Source organism: Dryobates pubescens, chromosome 14 (assembly GCF_014839835.1).
Source record: "Dryobates pubescens isolate bDryPub1 chromosome 14, bDryPub1.pri, whole genome shotgun sequence".
In the NCBI taxonomy this organism is placed as follows: domain Eukaryota; kingdom Metazoa; phylum Chordata; class Aves; order Piciformes; family Picidae; genus Dryobates; species Dryobates pubescens.
The window spans coordinates 13,074,713-13,092,637 of NC_071625.1; the positions used below are offsets into that span (position 1 = coordinate 13,074,713).

Sequence of the window (17,925 nt, forward strand, 5' to 3'; positions counted from 1 at the left end):
ACTTAATCCCACAGCACTTTTTCCAAAGGAGGAGTGAATTCTCTGTCCTGTTTGATACGAACTCTCCAAACAGAGGCAGCTGTGCAGACACAACTCATCTGTCATCATCTGTCTACAAAAATGAGAATTGCTTTCTGTCTTAAAACAACTAAAAAGCATACACCTTTAGTGTCTATTTCATGCCAGTATGAGCTGTCTGCATTGTTTAATCTTTTAAAAGTTGTGCAAGTCCCTCTGCACAGACAGCAAGTTTGCAGATATTGAGTAAACAGGGCAGTATTTCTGTTAACAAATGATTGCCACTGCAATTTGGTCACCTGGATCACAACATGAGATCCAAACTGGAAACCTCCTGTTGTGGTGAAAGAACCTATTAGAAGAACATCTGCACTGAGCCTGTGCTCTGGTTCAGTTTCTTTTGGATCAAGCCAAGCTTAAGTGCTCTGACTTTGCTCCAGTTAGGGTTCAGACTTCTCCATACCTCCCAAAAGATGGTATAAAGAGGAACCTTTCAGACTGTTGTACTTTCCCTAGTAAGAGCAGTACTTCTGATGTGTAAAGAACCGTGGGTTTGTGTCTGGAAGTGACATCAGTGCATTGAAAAAGCCAACCAGAAAGCATTTAATGCGTTTTCATGTTTAAAACACCCCACTAATGTGGATTATGTTTTTCAAGATGTCCTGGAGCCAGCCTGAAATTGGGAATTCATCGCAATCACTGAATACTGCTGCTGGCCTGTAAGAAAGATCCTCTGCATTTTATCATCACAGACCTGGAGTCTCCAAGTTCTGTATGATGAGGTATGCCCCCTATTTTCTTCTACCGAGATGATATATCTAGCAGAAGATGCATGGCTTTTGGCCCAGGTGAGTGAAGGGCTGAGCAGTGCTCTTCAGGAGGATCTGGAGTCCCATGTCTTCCCAAATAATCCAGTCCCAGTCCTTCCTCCAAAGAGGCTGCAGAAGGAATAGTACTTTGTGGTCTATTAATCTCCTTCTGAGCAGGAGCCTGATCTTCTCTGCAGCAGCAAAGACAGTCCAGAACTTGGATCTCAATTTGGATTAAGCAATTGGGATGCTCTAGGGTATCCAAGAAACCTGTTGAATGCTGGGAGACACAACACAGGATGTACTGGAGGCCTTCTGAAGAATGCCATAAGGCTTTGGAAGCCCTGGGCTTCTAAAATACAATACACCTACATTTAGGTACCGGAATCCTGCTCTGCATTGCGGTGAACAACAGTCTTTAATAGCAGCTGGGACATTTTGTGGTTGATGAAAAACAGTGATGTGCTGCTATGCGTTAACAGCTGTGCTGCCAATGCTGGGACACTTCCAAAATGGCAGTAGGACACCTGGAGGTAGAACCCTGTCAGGTGGCCCTATTCACCATCTCACCGACACCAGGAAGCACCTCAGGCTCCCCTTCCCTCCACTCCTACCACCACGAAATTCCAGATGTCATTCCTAGAGGGGATCTGCAGCATCTCCCAAGATGCTGATTGTAGATCCAGGACCCCAGGGCTGAGTTGATGCTTGCCAAAAAAAAAAAAAAGGTCGCATTGCCTGCAGTCAAAGTAGGTCAGCATCAGGCCTCATCACTGTGCTGCCAAGCTCTGCTGCCACAGTCACTCTGGAGCCTTTTCAATTGCCCTCTGCTGCTGGGCAACAGCCAAAAAGAGGGACCATGAACCAAAATTTTTAAAAAGGGGAAAGGGCATTCAGGTGCTCCTTGAGATTAGCTTTAACATGAAGCTTCCATCTGGGGCTTCACCACCTCCAGGCCACCTTCTAGAGAAGGTGTTCAGCAAGCATCATCTCTAGACAGGCAGTGCATAAATAGGTCTGTTCTGGCTAAGTGAAAACAAAAAAGCTATTTTTGCTGCCCCAGGGCTTACTTGTAGAGGCCAGTGTCTCCCATGGGAAGTCTCACAACTTGATAAAATATTTCTCTAAACCAACCTAACCTCTCAGCCTCACCACATCCAGGGAAACCCCTTTCCTGGAGGTAACGCAATTCAACCTTCAGATAAGCTCAGTGCTCAGCCTCTCATGGGAAGAAGCTGACAATTGCTCCAGAAGTATGAATAGAGGCTTTCGCAAAGTGGATTACTGTCCACCAGGGAAATGAATCACATTTCCCTCCTCCCCACCTCCTTGCTATTGCATGCAGAATTGCAGCCAGTGTAGCCAATGCTTTAAACTGCAGCTCTTACCTGCAAGGCCTCCAGAAACCTGAAAGAGCCAAGCCTGCGGCCACGGGGAACCAGACAGAAAGTGGCATTGTGCAGCATTTCACGGTAATCATACCTAACAAGAACACAGGAGAAAAGAGAAAATTCAATTAGCAGTGAGTCCTAGAGTAACTGGGCGTGAAAATGCAAACAGCTGTCGAGACACATCTGGATAAAATCATCGCTGACCAAGACTGCTCTCCACCAGGTTAACTAGCTCCCTCCATGCACGCATAGGTCAGCCATCTCCCCAGCTCAGGAGCAGCCACCACGGGAGAGAGCTGGGGAGAGTGGTCACAAAATCAAGAAGGCAGCAAATAATTTTGCCTTTGCAAAAATCATTGCTGTATAAATAAAACAAGCTTAGATGAAATATTTTGATACCCAAAGCACTGTTGCAGCACTTGTGTGACTCTGATTCCTATTCAAATGTAGTCCAAGTGATGCACAACAGTGCTCCTTTCTGCGCAGGACTTTTGGACAAAGCAAAAAACATTCAAACCATGCCAAAGAGATCTTCCATTATCAGGCAGACACTAAGAAAGGGACGAGGGGTTGCACTGACTCACATGGTGATTACTTTCAAGTGTGGTGAAAGGGAGAAAGTGTCCAGTTTTGGCAATTAACCACATAGGTGCAACGATTCCTGCTCCTAAGTACTTCAAAACACTGCTGCCAACTTCTTTTTTTCTGCCTGATTCCATAAATTGCTTCAAAACCATTCACCAAAAACCACACATCAAATCCCAAAAGTTTCCAGCCTGTTATTAGCTAATTGTCCTCCTGGCAAACCCATGGAACTGTGAATGGCACGGACCTCATCTGAGACAAAAGGATCCAGATTAAACACCCTCCGTTCTCCAGTCTGCCCTGGACTCTGCAGCCAGATGTTATTTTGATAGTAACTGGTGGCACTGAAATTTTCTAACACTAATAATCTAATTTAAATGGAGCCTGCAGGCAGAGCAAGTTTTAATTTTGGGTTTTTTTTTTTTGTTAATGTGTGTATTTGTGGATGTATGTATACATAGGCATAGGATTACATTTTCTACATAAAAATAAAGTCCAGATCTAGGTTTGTGTCCTCACACAGGCCAGACAGATGGGAGTAAGCCAATTTTCAATTATAAGCTCTGTCTTTGGGAAGAGACATCTTGCAAAGGCCCATTTGCTTAAACAAGCATGTATAGCTAATTTGCACAAGAAAAGGTCACTGTGAATGGATTAGGATTATCTGCACCCTGAGTAAAATAAAAGCCCTTGTTGCATTAATTAAAACTACAAAACAGACTTGGAAGTACTTTAAAAACAAAACAAAAAAAAAGAAGAAAAAATTCTTATCTCATCTTTGGTTAAAATACTTCTATACATATTCCATCTGAGTGGCAGCAGTTTCTTGTTCTCTCTGTGGAGTATTGATTGGCAGCCATGTCCCAGCTCACCCCAGCCAGCAGTGACACAGCACACAGGGGAAAACATTAGAAACTGGGATACCAAAATAATAAAACAAGTTGCCATTTTTAAGCATTCCTTTTTCTAAAATGCTGAGAGAGGTCTGAAGCTCATCACTTGCACTCTATATTGTATGACAGAAAATGTTAATAAATACCAAAAATAGAATACCCCGTAGGGCGAGAATACGCTCGTCAGAAGTCCCCCATCATTAGCTTGCTAAATATGTAAAAACCTGTTAAGACCCTGGAATGTAAGAATATCCACAAAACTTCAATGGCAGAACCAGACCAGAAAGAAAAGCAGAGAACAAGGCCAGGGCAAATGAGTCCTCCACATGCCACTGACATCTTCTATTGAGCACCTTTTCTTTTGTGTCTAATTTGCTGATATTAGAATAGATTTACAAGGGAAAAAGATCCAAAAAAGAAAGGATTTTGTTGACCATTTCCCACCTCCATATGCCAGTGACATCTTCTATTGAGCACCTTTTCTTTTGCATCTAATTTGCTGATATTAGAATAGATTTACAAGGGAAAAAGATCCAAAAAAGAAAGGATTTTGTTGACCATTTCCCACCTCCACATGCCACTGACATCTTCTATTGAGCACCTTTTCTTTTGTGTCTAATTTGCTGATATTAGAATAGATTTACAAAGGAAAAAGATCCAAAAAAGAAAGGATTTTGTTGACCATTTCCCACCTCCATATGCCAGTGACATCTTCTATTGAGCACCTTTTCTTTTGCATCTAATTTGCTGATATTAGAATAGATTTACAAGGGAAAAAGATCCAAGAAATAAAGGATTTCGTTGACCATTTCCCACCTCCATATGCCAGTGACATCTTCTATTGAGCACCTTTTCTTTTGTGTCTAATTTGCTGATATTAGGATAGATTTACAAGGGGAAAAGATCCAAGAAAGAAAGGATTTTGTTGACCATTTCCCACCTCCACATGCCACTGACATCTTCTATTGAGCACCTTTTCTTTTGTGTCTAATTTGCTGATATTAGGATAGTTTTACAAGGGGAAAAGATCCAAGAAAGAAAGGATTTTGTTGACCATTTCCCACCTCCATATGCCAGCGACATCTTCTATTGAGCACCTTTTCTTTTGCATCTAATTTGCTGATATTAGGATAGATTTACAAGGGGAAAAGATCCAGGGAAAAAAAAGATTTTGTTGACCATTTCCCACCTGAAAACCAGTTAGCTTCTTGCTCCCATTTGTGTGTTTTAAAGCCTAACGTGTGATTTATTGCTGAGCTCTGGAATAGTATAGTTCATGGTCATCAAGCAATTTATCTACATCATACATACACAGAGAGCCTCATCCTAACCTTGATGTATGGGCACAAAATTTCCACTCACTTCAGGGAAAACCCGCAGATACAACAGGAGCAGACCCAGAGTAAAGCAATATCCATCAAAAGCTGCTGCAGCAAATGAATTGCACCAGAGGTTCTTCTAATGAACAAATTTTTCTGCAATTTCAACCCAAATGTTTTAAGGTGACTCCGGCACAGTCTTTGAGCAGAGCACTAAAGGACTGATTTCCAGCTTAATCCATGACAGAAACTGCTCCAGGATCAAGGATCTATCTGCAAGCCTTAAATGCAAGGCGCTAATATTACTTCTGCCAGTTTGTGGGGAGCATGCATGGCAAGAGGGGCACCATGCCTTGGCTGAAAGGCAGAAGTGAGCCCAGTGTCTTTAAATACCAATTCAGAAACGCCTTTCACACAGCACACAGAGCCAGGCACAAACACATCACCATCTCTGTCAAGATGGAAGCACAGCTTTGTAGTTTGAAGCACTGCTTGTGGACAGAGTTGTTTACATGTGCCAAGTAGTACTTCAGGGTTGAGTTTGCAGCAGAGACCTTCACATACATATTTTTCTCAGACTGCCAGGCAGCATTTGGAGGAGACCTTGGCCACAAAAATGGTACCTGGTGAACAAAGCTCCAGCCCAGAGGCCATGGTGGGATGGTGGAGACAGAGGGTGTTAGGGCAACCCTCAGACTAAGACTCCTTCCCTTCAGCTCTGTAGGAACCAATCATGCACCAGAAGGTTTGAACTTTGCCAGTGCTTTGTTGGGAAGGGAAAATTGCTTATGTATGATTGGCATTTTTTTCCACATAGGAAGCATACATGCCTCACCTGAAAGCATCTCTGCACTTCCTTAATTCTGACCTGATATGCTTTCCCTGAAGTCAGTGTGATCATCTCTATGATTAAAGGTATGTTTATGAGTTAAATCTTTGCTGACCTTGAATTTTCTCTTTCACTTGTCCAGGAGAGAAATCAGAGCTGGCACAGACATCCAGGAACACCTTTTCAGCTCCACCAGGACACTTGTACATTAAGTACCAATCTGGCATCTATTACAAACACTAGTATCACATCTACGATGGGCTTGATTTCCCCACCATATTCACTGACTCATCTCAATAAGACCCAAGGGAGGCAATGAAGTAGTATAACCTTGTTCACAGAGGGGCCTTAAGTTACACAGAAAACAGTCAAGTGTTTAGAAGAGGTTCTTCCAGAGCCTCCTCTTCTTCTTCTCCCCTGGCAATGGGAGCTGTATCTGTTTTCAGAACTACTTATAGCCATTAGCTGATGATGTTGGAAGATGGCAGGGAGATTTGTTATGGTCTTATGGCTTGCATAGCTGTGGTTTCTGCAACCCCCAAGCTGGCAGCTAGTGGGGACAGCTTTGCATTACCTGCCTGTCCAGATGCTCTGGTTCTACCCAGCTGCAGAGGTTCTGCAGGCTCCACTTGCCACCGGGGAATCAGAGCAAAGACAGCAGTGAGGGGCAGCGTGCCGGCGACCGGACAGGCACTGCTTTGTTAGTGCGCTGCTGCGGTGCCATGCTCCTGGCACTTCACCGCTAGCAGTCACCAGCACTTACTGCAGGAAAGCTTTGAGAGAAGTCCTCTGTTTAGCTTGGAGGGTATTTCTATACAGAAAGCTCCTGGTGTCCATGCTAGACGACTGCTGGGGAGAGGGGGCACATGCTTATTGCTCATATTCCTGTATTCCTTCATCCTGCACGCTTGCACGGAGGTTACGGCTTACTGCCAATTTTAGGGTCGACTTGGCCTGGGCCTCAGCTGCATCATTCAAACACGTTAAAATCCAAACTGCATATGCCTTTAAAATGACAGTTGGGGCTTTAAAACTAAAATAGCTACAGATTTAACCCAACGCTGGCATCCCTCTGTAAAGATCAGCAGTCTGTTCCATTAACTTCCAGGATTTCTTCCATGATGATTAAGTGCACCTTGTTCACAGCTAATACCTTTGTAGGCAGCATTAAAAAAAAAAAAAAAAGCAGCTCTCTTTATAATCAATTCTAATTTATTCACACTTTAATTGAAATATCCCCTCCCTGCTACCACCCATAGCTGAGAAAACATGTTTGGCCCCATCTATCACGCAGGTGTAAACACTACAATGCCGTGTGGGCAATTATCCGAAGCAGAAATGCTACTCAGCCAAATGCTTTTACATTTTTAACTTCTTGATCCAACACATTGCTTCTGCCTTTTCCCATCCCCCCTCTTTTTTTCCCCTTCTGATGTGCCGACCTTGTCAATCAGCATGTGGATTAGAGGGCTGCTTGGGATTCCTGGTTCACCATTATCCCAAGGAGCCTGGGCAGGCAGCAGAGCCTCGGCAGTGACTAATCAGCCATGCCATACATTCCTCCTTACAGCTTAAGTATTTCCCCATGTCACTACACTTAAGAGATTAGAAACTAGTCTGAGAAATATTTTCACTACCAGTTCTAATAGAAACTATTTTCTTTTCCGAAGCCACAACGTCATTGCCACTGATTGAAGGGAGGCATAAAAAGATGGACAGAAGTGTTGATCTGATCAAAAGTAGGAAGGCTCTGCAGAGGGTTCTGGGTAGGCTGGATTGATGGGCTGAGGTCAGCTGTATGAGATTCAACAAGGCTAAGTGCAGGGTCCTGCCCCTGGGTCACAACAACCCCGTGCAATGCTACAAGCTTGGGAAAGAGTGGCTGGAAAACCAGCAGAAAAGGACCTGGGGTGCTGATCAAAAGCTGGCTGAACATGAGCCAGCAGTGTGCTCAGGTAGCCAAGGCCACTAGTATCCTGGCCTGTGTAACAAACAGTGTGGCCAGCAGGACTAGGTAGGTAATCACACCCCTGTATGTGGCACTGGTGAGGCTGCACCTCAAATATTGGGTTCATTTTTGGGCCCCTCACTACAAGGACATTGATGTGTTGCAGCATGTCCAGAAAAGGGCAATGAAGCTGGTGAAGGGTGTGGAGAACAAATCTTGTGAGGAGTGGCTAAGGGAACTGGGATTTATTCTAGAGAAAGGGAGGCTAAGGGGAGACCATATACCTCTCTACAACTACTCGAAAGGAAGTTGTAATCAGGTGTTGGTCTCTTCTTCCAAGTACCTATCAATAGGATGAAAGGAAATGGCTTCAAGCAGTGTCACGAGAGGTTTAGATTGGATATTAGGAACAATTTCTTTACTGAAAGAGTGGTCAGGCATTGGAACAGGCTGTCCAGGGAAGTAGTGGAGGCACCATCCCTGGAGGTGTCCAAGACATGTATGGACATGGCACTCTGAGACATGGTTTAGTGGACATGGTGATATTGAGTGATGATTCTACTTGATGATCTTTTCCAACCTTAATGATTCTATGATTCTGTGATTCTGTGTTGGCTACTTAGACCAATAGATATTTCCAGCTAGCCAAAAGTAATAATTATCATACTTTATCCACCTGTATGTCACCTGTCACATAAAAATCACAAAGGAGAGTACATATTTTCTTATCTAATCCACCAAACACTGATACAGGATACTATCACCATTCCCCTTCACTAGACAGATGGCTTCTACAGCAGCTAGACAGACCTTGGGAATGCTAACTCCTCACCTGCCTCCCTCCTCCCTGTTGATTCAGTACTCACCAAAACCCAGCAACATGTTATGGTTATCAAAATGCAGATAGAAATACAGGACCAAAACCAAACCAAATACAATGGGTTTAACCTTAACCAAACACAGTGAGTTTAACCCAGCAGTGCATATTTTAACTGTGCCACACATAATTCATCTTCTGGAAGACACTGGAGCCCATCTTTGGCAGGGAGTAGCAGCACATACTGCTGTACACGTCAGATGGGACTAGAGCTTTCTTTTTTCTCCATCTCTGAGCCAAAAAATTGTGATGGCTCTTAACCAACTATGTCCAGAGCTCCCTCCTTGAATCTGCAAGCCCACAAATGCACACTTCACCTTCCAAAAGCCTCTGCATCAGTTAAAGTGCTACAACAAAGACAGATTGGTCTAAACGGTGGAGTGCCTACCAGTTTTCCAGGATATTCAGTTTCAGCTATTAACCAATTGGCCAGCTTTCTATGTGGGAATGCTTAATGCAGATGGCTCTGAACTACTGGCTGGAGAGCACAAGAAGAAACCCACTCTGTCACACAGAGAGCCTCGTTGCTTGGCTTCCATTAAGGTATGTTGGCTTTTAAATAAACTGTCAAGTTAAACTTGGCATTGAAAACACCAAGTGAGTAACTGTCTTTGAAGAAAAGCTGACAGCTCAGCTGTGTATCAGACAGATAGCTGCCCAAGACTGAGCTCGAAAGGCTAACACATCCTGCTTGGAAGGATGCCGTCGCCGCAACGGCTTGCTCTTGGATTTACGGCTGCGCAGTGCTTTGGGGTGATCTTAATGCCAGTTAACAGGCTACTGGCTGGCAGTGCTACTCTGCTGCTCTGGTTCTGGAATTAGAAAGTTTGGAGGTGCAAAAATATAATTGGAAAACTTTTTTTTTTTTTTTCCCCTCCCCTCTCCCTGCTTAAAGGGCTAATTGATTTCACAGGTGTTTAATTATCATTTGCTGTGAGATAATACCTTGTAGTGCCATAAAAAATGGATTTAATTTTCGAGTGCTCGCAAAACCAATGCCAAAGCCAAGTTAGAGCTAAAGCTAGATAATTATTCTATAAATCAAACACACTGCCTCCTTTCTTTGAAATTTTTAATACTTGGCTATAATGATATCTGACGACCTTGAAACTAACATAAAAAGGATTTTCTTGCCAAGTGCTGCAAGGCAGCCATTGCAGTATTTCCTTCAGCCCGCTTCACTACTGCAGCTGCTACTGCCATGCTGCCCTGTCTGCAGGACCCCAAGGCATGCTAAGGTGTAAGTACAGCAGCAGTGTGTAGGAGCAGTGATTTCATCATAGAATCATAGAATCAATAAGGTTGGAAAAGACCTCAGAGATCATCAAGTCCAACCTATCATCCCACACCTCATGACTAACTAAACCATGGCTTCAAGTGCCACATCCATTCCCCTCCTGAACTCCTCCAGGGACGGTGACTCCACCACCTCCTTGGGCAGCACATTCCAACGGCCAATCTCTCTTTCTGGGAAGAACTTTCTCCTCACCTCCAGCCTAAACCTCCCCTGGCACAGCTTGAGACTGTGTCCTCTTGTTCTGGTGCTGCTTGCCTGGGAGAAGAGACCAACCCCCACCTGGCTACAACCTCCCTTCAGGGAGCTGTAGAGAGCAATAAGGTCTCCTCTGAGCCTCCTCTTCTCCAGGCTAAGCAACCCCATCTCCCCTCAGCCTCTCCTCATAGGGCTTGTGCTCCAGACCTCTCACCATCCCTGTTGCCTTTCTCTGGACATGTTCAAGTGTCTCAATATCCTTCTTATATTGAGGGGCTCAGAACTGGGACACAGGACTCAAGGTGTGGGCTGACCATTGCTGAGTACAGGGGCAGAATGACTTCCCTGCTCCTGCTGGCCAGGAGCATATTTCTGATGCAGAAATACAGGTAGTGGGTGAGTATGGGTCTGAGCAGGAGCACATTCTGAAAATGCTACTAATTTAATGAAAGCCCTGCACAATTCATCCAGGCCTGGCAATGGGAATGAATCTCTGTAAACATTCAGCAACTGATGTCAAAGTACAGATGCTTTCTCCTTTCTGTGCCAGCCAGCATCTTCTTTGAGTTCAGAAGGTCAGATTAAGAAAGAAGAACAAAGAAGCAGAGTTTTTACTGTAATGGACTGCTGAAGGAACTTTGTTACATTTAATATGGACAGTAACCATTGAAATTTAAATAACCTTTAAATTCACCAGTGACATTACAGTTAGACTGAGCTCACTTTGGCAATCTGAACAGAAACATTTGGATACACAAGCCATCCAAGTCAACGTACATTCTAACAAATAAAAATGCCTTAACCACTTTTGTCTAAATATTTACACAGAATGCCCTGTAAATCTATATAGTGCATGCAAATAACACAGAACATTTGGTCTGCCACATGCTATCCAACTGGCTCCCAGTGTAGTGGTTACACCACCTAGAAGAAGTAACATTACACAGTAGCAAATGTGGTCTCATCAACATCACTCGATGCTTAAAGATAACTGCTTATTTAAGAAACATGCCAGAGAGGGTTTGTAAGCAGCATGTCAGAGGCAAACTGTGCAAGTGGCTCCCTAGGCAGCGTTACACCCCAGTTACCAGCAACCTTCTAACAGCACTGCGTAGTGCTGCTGCTGAAACCAAACACTGGCCCTTAGGCTTTGAAGTCCTCTAAGAATGCTGTGTCACAGCAGCACCTTGCTGTGAAGGCAGCAAGAAAACTCACAACATGACTGAGTAAGAGGAGCAAGCAAACGTACCACTTGTTTGTATCTTCCCAGCAATGTAAATGTAGCACCATACCTTGAGAATTCAACACTCTCTAGGTCAGTGGGAAAGCACCAAAGATGCTGATGCTCACATGTGCCGGTGCAAGCACAGGAACACAGGTGCACACAGCCACAGGATAAGACTTTACATGGTCCTACCTCCCTGTCATCCCCTCTGACATGATGTAAATGTACATGAATCCTCTCTGGTGAAATGTGCCCATCTGGCACCCAGTCAGTGGATAGGCCAAAAGGTCCAAGCTGCTGGACCCTTATAAGGTAAAGATAAGGCCACATTGTTAAGATGATCCAGTGGTTCAGGGCAGGCTCTTTTTTCCAACAGGACTGTCAGCAACACGGACAGTGGAACTGAGTGCACCCTCAGCAAGTCTGCCAACACCACCAAGCTGTGTTGTGCAACCAACACACTGGAGGGGAGGGATGTCACCAAGAGCAACCCTGACAGGCTTAAGAAGAGGGCCTGTGCAAACCTCTCTTCTGAAGGAAGGCTAAGAGAGTTGGGATTGTTCAGCCTGGAGAAGGAAAGGCTCCCAGGAGGCTTTATTGTGGCCTTTCAATCTACAAAGAGGGCTTGAAAGAAGATGGAAAGAAACTTTTTACCGGAGCCTGTAGTGACAGGACAAGGGTAACGCTTTTAAACTATGAGTGGGCAGATTTGGACTAGACATAAGGAAGAAATTTTTCTACACTGAACAGGGCTTTGAGCAAACCCAAATTTTAGTGGATGTCTGGGCCCACTATAGGGAGGTTGGAACTAGATGATTTTTAAGGTCCCTTCAAATCCAAACCACTCTGTGATCCTATGATTCTAATTTTTTAATTTGGAATATTATATTCTGTCCTCCACAGAGTGACTTCACCTTCTAGCAGTGAAGCAGTGTCAAACACTTGTCCTAAACAGCCCCATCTGACCAAACTTACACCCTGTGACAGTCCAGCTGTGAACACCTTTGGGGTAATTTCCCATTGCAAAGTCAGTTTTCTTCCTGACTTACTCTCTAACTTGGGGGGGGGGGGAAGCATCCCACTACTGGAATTTCAGTTACTAAAGCATCAGTTTGGATTAAAGACCCAAACACAGAAAAATCCATATTTCATTTTCAGAACAAAGACATTTTAGCTCATCTGCCACCCACTCTAATTTTCAGATTATAGGACATAGCTGAAAGCCTCAGAGTGCAAAGAAATAAAAGAGTCATTGTGAGATCTCTCACCTGTCAACACCTGCTGACTCTGAAGCCGAGGATTCCTTTCTGCCTGTCATAACAACAACAACAACAAAGCCTCCAAATCTTTCTTAATTATTTCTCAGTAGCTCTTTATTGAAAACTCGAGGTAAAAAATGCTGAATAGGATCAGTTTTCTAGAGTTCCATGCTTCAGTATCTGGAGCTGCTGAATATTTTAACTAATCTAGAAAGAAAAAATGGTTGATTTAAAGCCCTGGGTGGTTAAATACGAATGACATCAGTGCTCTGTACCTGTTTATGCCATAGCCCAATAGCTGGACCCAGCAGAGTCCAGAGGACTGAAGCATAAAAACACCATCCTCTCCTTATGGTCCATTAAGCTGCCTGTTGGACTGGGACTTCAGTATAGAAAGGACAACCCTCTGAAGATTGAATTAGAAAGGGTTATCATTTCTGTTCTTACTTTGAATGTCTGGCTGAGCTTTTTACCAAACAATTTAGAACAGTCCTCATGAAGCTTATCATTTTCTATTCAGCTCCACAGATTTTCCCATTATGGCTATCGAGCTCCTAAGTGGCTTGTTGGCATCTTTAAAAGTTATAGTCCTCCAGACACAACATCTAAAAATGGAAAGCAAAGATGATGTGCAATACTGGCTCTAATTATGCAGGAGTTCATTTCTATGAATGACTGGATTTGTTTCCAAAAAAACAAAGAGGGACTTTACACAGGAACTGCTGGCAGAGCCCCATGTTGTCTAGGCATACTGACCTAAAACATGACCATGCTTGGAGGAAAAATTAGTTCAGCAAATCCATGGAACAACTTTGAATGAAGTAGAGAAGTGATTTATTTTTACTCATAAGAATTCAGCTGCAGCTTAGTCCCCAGGAGTGGTAGCACCACAAAATATCCTGATTCTTCAGTATTTTGGTTGATTATTAGTTCTCATATTTGCTTTCATCTCAGGATCTCAAATTATTTTCTTTCTCCCTTCTAGAAACAAAACAAAGCTACCTCAAAAATAGAAGTAGGATATAAAGTAGGGGGCATGGGGTGGGGAAGAACCCTAATTCTGTGTATTTTGATTTTGTAGCACTGAAGTTTAAGTTGAAACCTGAGCAGTGCAGGAGGGGTTTCCACTAACTGACTGCAGGTGCTGATGTTCTGAACTCAATGCGGGCCAAGTTCTGCAATAAAGCAGTGCAGGAGTGTGAACTCTGTAAGGAAAGGAAACTCTGCCATTGCTTTCCCTATTGCAGTCAGTAGTGAGTATTAAAACAATTTTCATTTTCTAACAGAGAGTAAAGAGGAGATAGCAGGAAGAAATATAAAATCACACTGAGTGATGCCTCCCATTCCTGTCATCAGTTTTGTTACCATAAAGCTAAATCAGGCTGCTCCATGTGCACTCTGTGCTTCACAGAGCAGCCAGGTAAAATGAGATCTGTCACTCTGTAGATGCTGCTCCTTCTCTGTGCTTGTTCACTTCTGCTGACTGCAGTAAAAGAAAAGTTTTCTATTATTTGCCCTTCTCAGAAAAAAACAAAACAAAGGGATCTAGAACAAAAGCACAGTTCCCCTACATCTTTGCATCAGCAAGTCCCCTTTGGAGCTGGACTCTCCTCCTGAGCCAGAGGAAAACATGAGCTGCACACCATTAAGCGTAGTTTAGAATTGCAGCTGGCTTTTCTTAGGCGTTTTTCACCTTTTATAGGGTTGTTTAGCTAATTCCAGTGGTCTTCAGTTGATGTTACTCCAGATCAGGCTCCATTCAATAGGGCTCCAGAGAGTCTTATTCACTTCCAACAGGACATGGGGTAAGGGTTTCAAAGTAAAAGAAGGTAGGTTTACATTGGACATATGAAAACAAATGAAATGAAAAAAAAAATGGCTATATGAAGCGCTGAGGGTGGCTGAGTCACTGGAACAGGTTGCCTAGAGAAGCTGTGGATGCCCCATTGCTGGAAGTCTCTTCAAGGTCAGGCTGGCTGGGGCTTTGAGCTATCTGATCTACTGAAAGATGTCCTTGCCCACAAGAGGAAGGGGGTGGACTAGATGATCTTTGAAGGTCCCTTCCCAACCAAACCTTTCCATGATTCTCTGATCATCCACAGTGGAGCATGGGACTTTTAGGTCTCAGCCCAAGCAGGCAAAATTGCCGTCTAAGACTCCCCACAAGCACATCTGCATCCATGCATACCTACGTGTGCACACTTCTGCATTATTTACAGAGGATTTTCATCTGGAAATCACTGATGCATGTGCATAGCCTTCTCCTCCTGCCTGACCCTGCCCTGCCACACAAAGAACCTCACACATGATTTTAGCAAAATTACTTTCTCAAAACTCAAGGCCCATTTTGAGCACAAAGTGGGAGGCATAAGCAATCAAAGCAAATCGACAACCTCACTTTGAAGAAGCTCTTCTCGAGCATGCAAAGCAAGCCTTTTGAAAGCAAGCCTGCAAGGGCAAGTGCCAAACACCACCTAAACCAGCAAATATTGTGACTCTGAGCGCTGCTTTTCATTTTGCTCCCAAGAGCCCCAAGGAAACCACAAACCTGCTGCTGGTGAATGCCTGACTGCTCCCTTCTGTAGCCCTAATGCATTGCTGCAGCGTCAGGCATCTGAGCTATGCTGGGACCAATCCTGAGACACGCAGGCAGTGTTTCTCAGCCCCTACTAAGCACTGGTCAGCCCACACCTCGAGTACTGTGTCCAGTGCTGGGCCCCTCAATTTAAGAAGCACACTGAGACACTTGAACGTGTCCAGAGAAGGGCAACAAGGCTGGGGAGAGCCCTGTGAGGAGAGGCTGAGAGAGCTGGGATTGTATAGCCTGGAGAAGAGGAGGCTCAGGGGAGATCTTATTGCTCTCTACAACTACCTGAAGGGAGGTTGTAACCAGGTGGGGGTTGGTCTCTTCTCCCAGGCAACCAGCACCAGAACAAGAGGACACAGTCTCAAGCAGAGTCAGAGGAAGTATAGGCTGGAGGTGAGGAGAAGGTTCTTCCCAGAAAGAGTGATTGGCCATTGGAATGTGCTGCCCAGGGAGGTGGTGGAGTCACCGTCCCTGGAGGAGTTCAAGAGGGGAATGGATGTGGCACTTCAAGCCATGGTTTAGTTAATCATGAGGTGTGGGATGATAGGTTGGACTTGATGATCTCTGAGGTCTTTCCCAACCTTATTGATTCTATGATTCTACGATTCCATTGATGCCCACTCCCAGCTCTCAGCACCACACAGAATCACCTGCTTTGCTTTCTTAGCATTCCTGCCCCGCTGGGCAGCGTCTGCCTGAACATGCTACGTCTGTTTGCGAGCTAATACATTATTTACACAAACTGTTCAGGCATAGCAGCAAGGATATAAAACATTTATCAACAAAGGGGCCGCTTTGTCATTTTAAAATAATTATGTTTCTTTAAAGAAATCCACAAATTCGGGGGCCTCAGAATTATTTATCAGGTTGTGCAGGCTTGAAAGGACTCTCTCTTTTGGAGGGAGGAGTCCCCACTCCAAATAAAGCTTTAGCCAAGAGAAATTTTATACCTCAGGGAGGAAATCTCAAGCTTACAGGTTTCAGAATCCTAATGAGAAGCACAGGTCAGGTTAGGCATAATGGTGGCACCTTCTCTTATGATCTGCCAGACACTGGAACACCTTGAATGAACTGTAGGGTTGCAAGGCAGGGAAATCCCAGGCATATTTGCAATTCTGCTCCACTGTCACTAGCCAGAGCACATTCACACCTGGAAGTAGCTCTCCTAGCCCCAGCAGGATACAACCAGTATCTCCTCCAGCCCCTCTGGGAAGTGTGTAGGGCCAGACAAGCACTGCCTGGCAAAAAAAGCCCTCTGTCCTCTACCTGCTCTCTGCCCTGCACTGCCTTTTTATACCTCTTCCAGAATCTCAGGAGCAAAGACAAATGGAAATGGAAAGGCATCAGCATGCAACTGCTGAGATCAGAGAAAGACCTGTGATCTGGTGTGCTCTACAGATTGCCAAGGAAAACATGACTGTTCAGACAAAAGGGTTTATGAGGAGATGCCAGGAGCTCAGATTAGCCAGAAGAACAGCTCTTCATCCAAGTGCTAACAGCCAACAGATGGATGGGGATGCTAACTGTAAGAAAGACCATGCAATGATGCAGTGCAATATGCAACTGGACTGCTTTCTTTTACTGGTGTGTTAATTTTGGTATTTGTCTAAAAAGATTTGGTTGCTCTTTAAAAAAATTAGAATAGAGCAGAGCAGAGCAGAGCAGAGCAGAATAGAATAGAATAGAATAGAATAGAATAGAATAAACCAGGTTGGAAAAGACCTTCAAGATCATCAAGTCCAACCTATCATCCAACACCATCTAATCAACTAAAGCATGGCACCAAGCACCCCATCCAGTCTCTTCCTAAACACCTGCAACAATGGTGACTCCACCACCTCCCTGGGCAGCACATTCCAATGGCCAATCTCTCTTTCTGGGAAGAATTTCTTCCTAACATCCAGCCTAAACTTCCCCTGGCACAGCTTGAGACTGTGTCCTCTTGTTCTGGTGCTGCTTGCCTGGGAGAAGAGACCAACCCCCACCTGGCTACAACCTCCCTTCAGGTAGCTGTAGACAGCAATAAGGTTCCCCCTGAGCCTCCTCTTCTCCAGGTCAAGCAACCCCAGCTCCCTCAGCCTCTCCTCATAGGGCTTGTGCTCCAAACCCCTCCCCAGCTTTGTTGCCCTTCCCTGGACACATTCCAGCAACTCAACATCTTTCCAAAACTGAGGGGCCCAGAACTGGACACAGTACTCAGGTGTGGCCTGACCAGTGCCGAGTACAGGGGCAGAATGACCTCCATGCTCCTGCTGGTTGCACTACTCCTGATACAGGCCAGGATGCCATTATCATTCAGTGATAAGCAGAGAGTAGCTACAAAGACGTCCATAAAGGAGTCTATTAGGGCAACACCAGCTTCCTCCCTCTTATAAACCACAGCTGCCTGCACTGGTGGGAGAATGGACCACACAGTCCAGGGTGTTTTTGTGTGCCATGTCCCCAAGTGGTATGCATGAGACCACAAGCTCTCTCTGCAAACTTCCAAGCAACTGTTTTCCCCCACTTCTCTCTCTGAGAGAAGCATTCTTGTGCCTCAAAATACATGTTAGACATGTCAGCAATTTCTGCCAAAACCTGAGGATAAAAAGGTGCAGACCTGGAGCAGATTTTCTGAAGCATCTTCATGCAGTGGAGACATCCATACTATTTAAGAGACTATGAAATGCAGCAAACCAAAATCTGCTGTAATG

The 17,925-nt window shown here is 44.5% G+C and overlaps 1 protein-coding gene across 1 annotated transcript in view; it reads right to left on the minus strand.

Annotated features, from left to right (window-relative positions):
• EXT1 (exostosin glycosyltransferase 1) overlaps positions 1–17,925 on the minus strand; it is a 184,488-nt gene that overhangs the window by 22,478 nt on the left and 144,085 nt on the right. Inside the window, exon 2 of the mRNA XM_054167188.1 lies at positions 2,216–2,309. Coding sequence (XP_054023163.1) covers positions 2,216–2,309 — 94 coding nt within the window. The remainder of the gene's footprint in view (positions 1–2,215; positions 2,310–17,925) is intronic.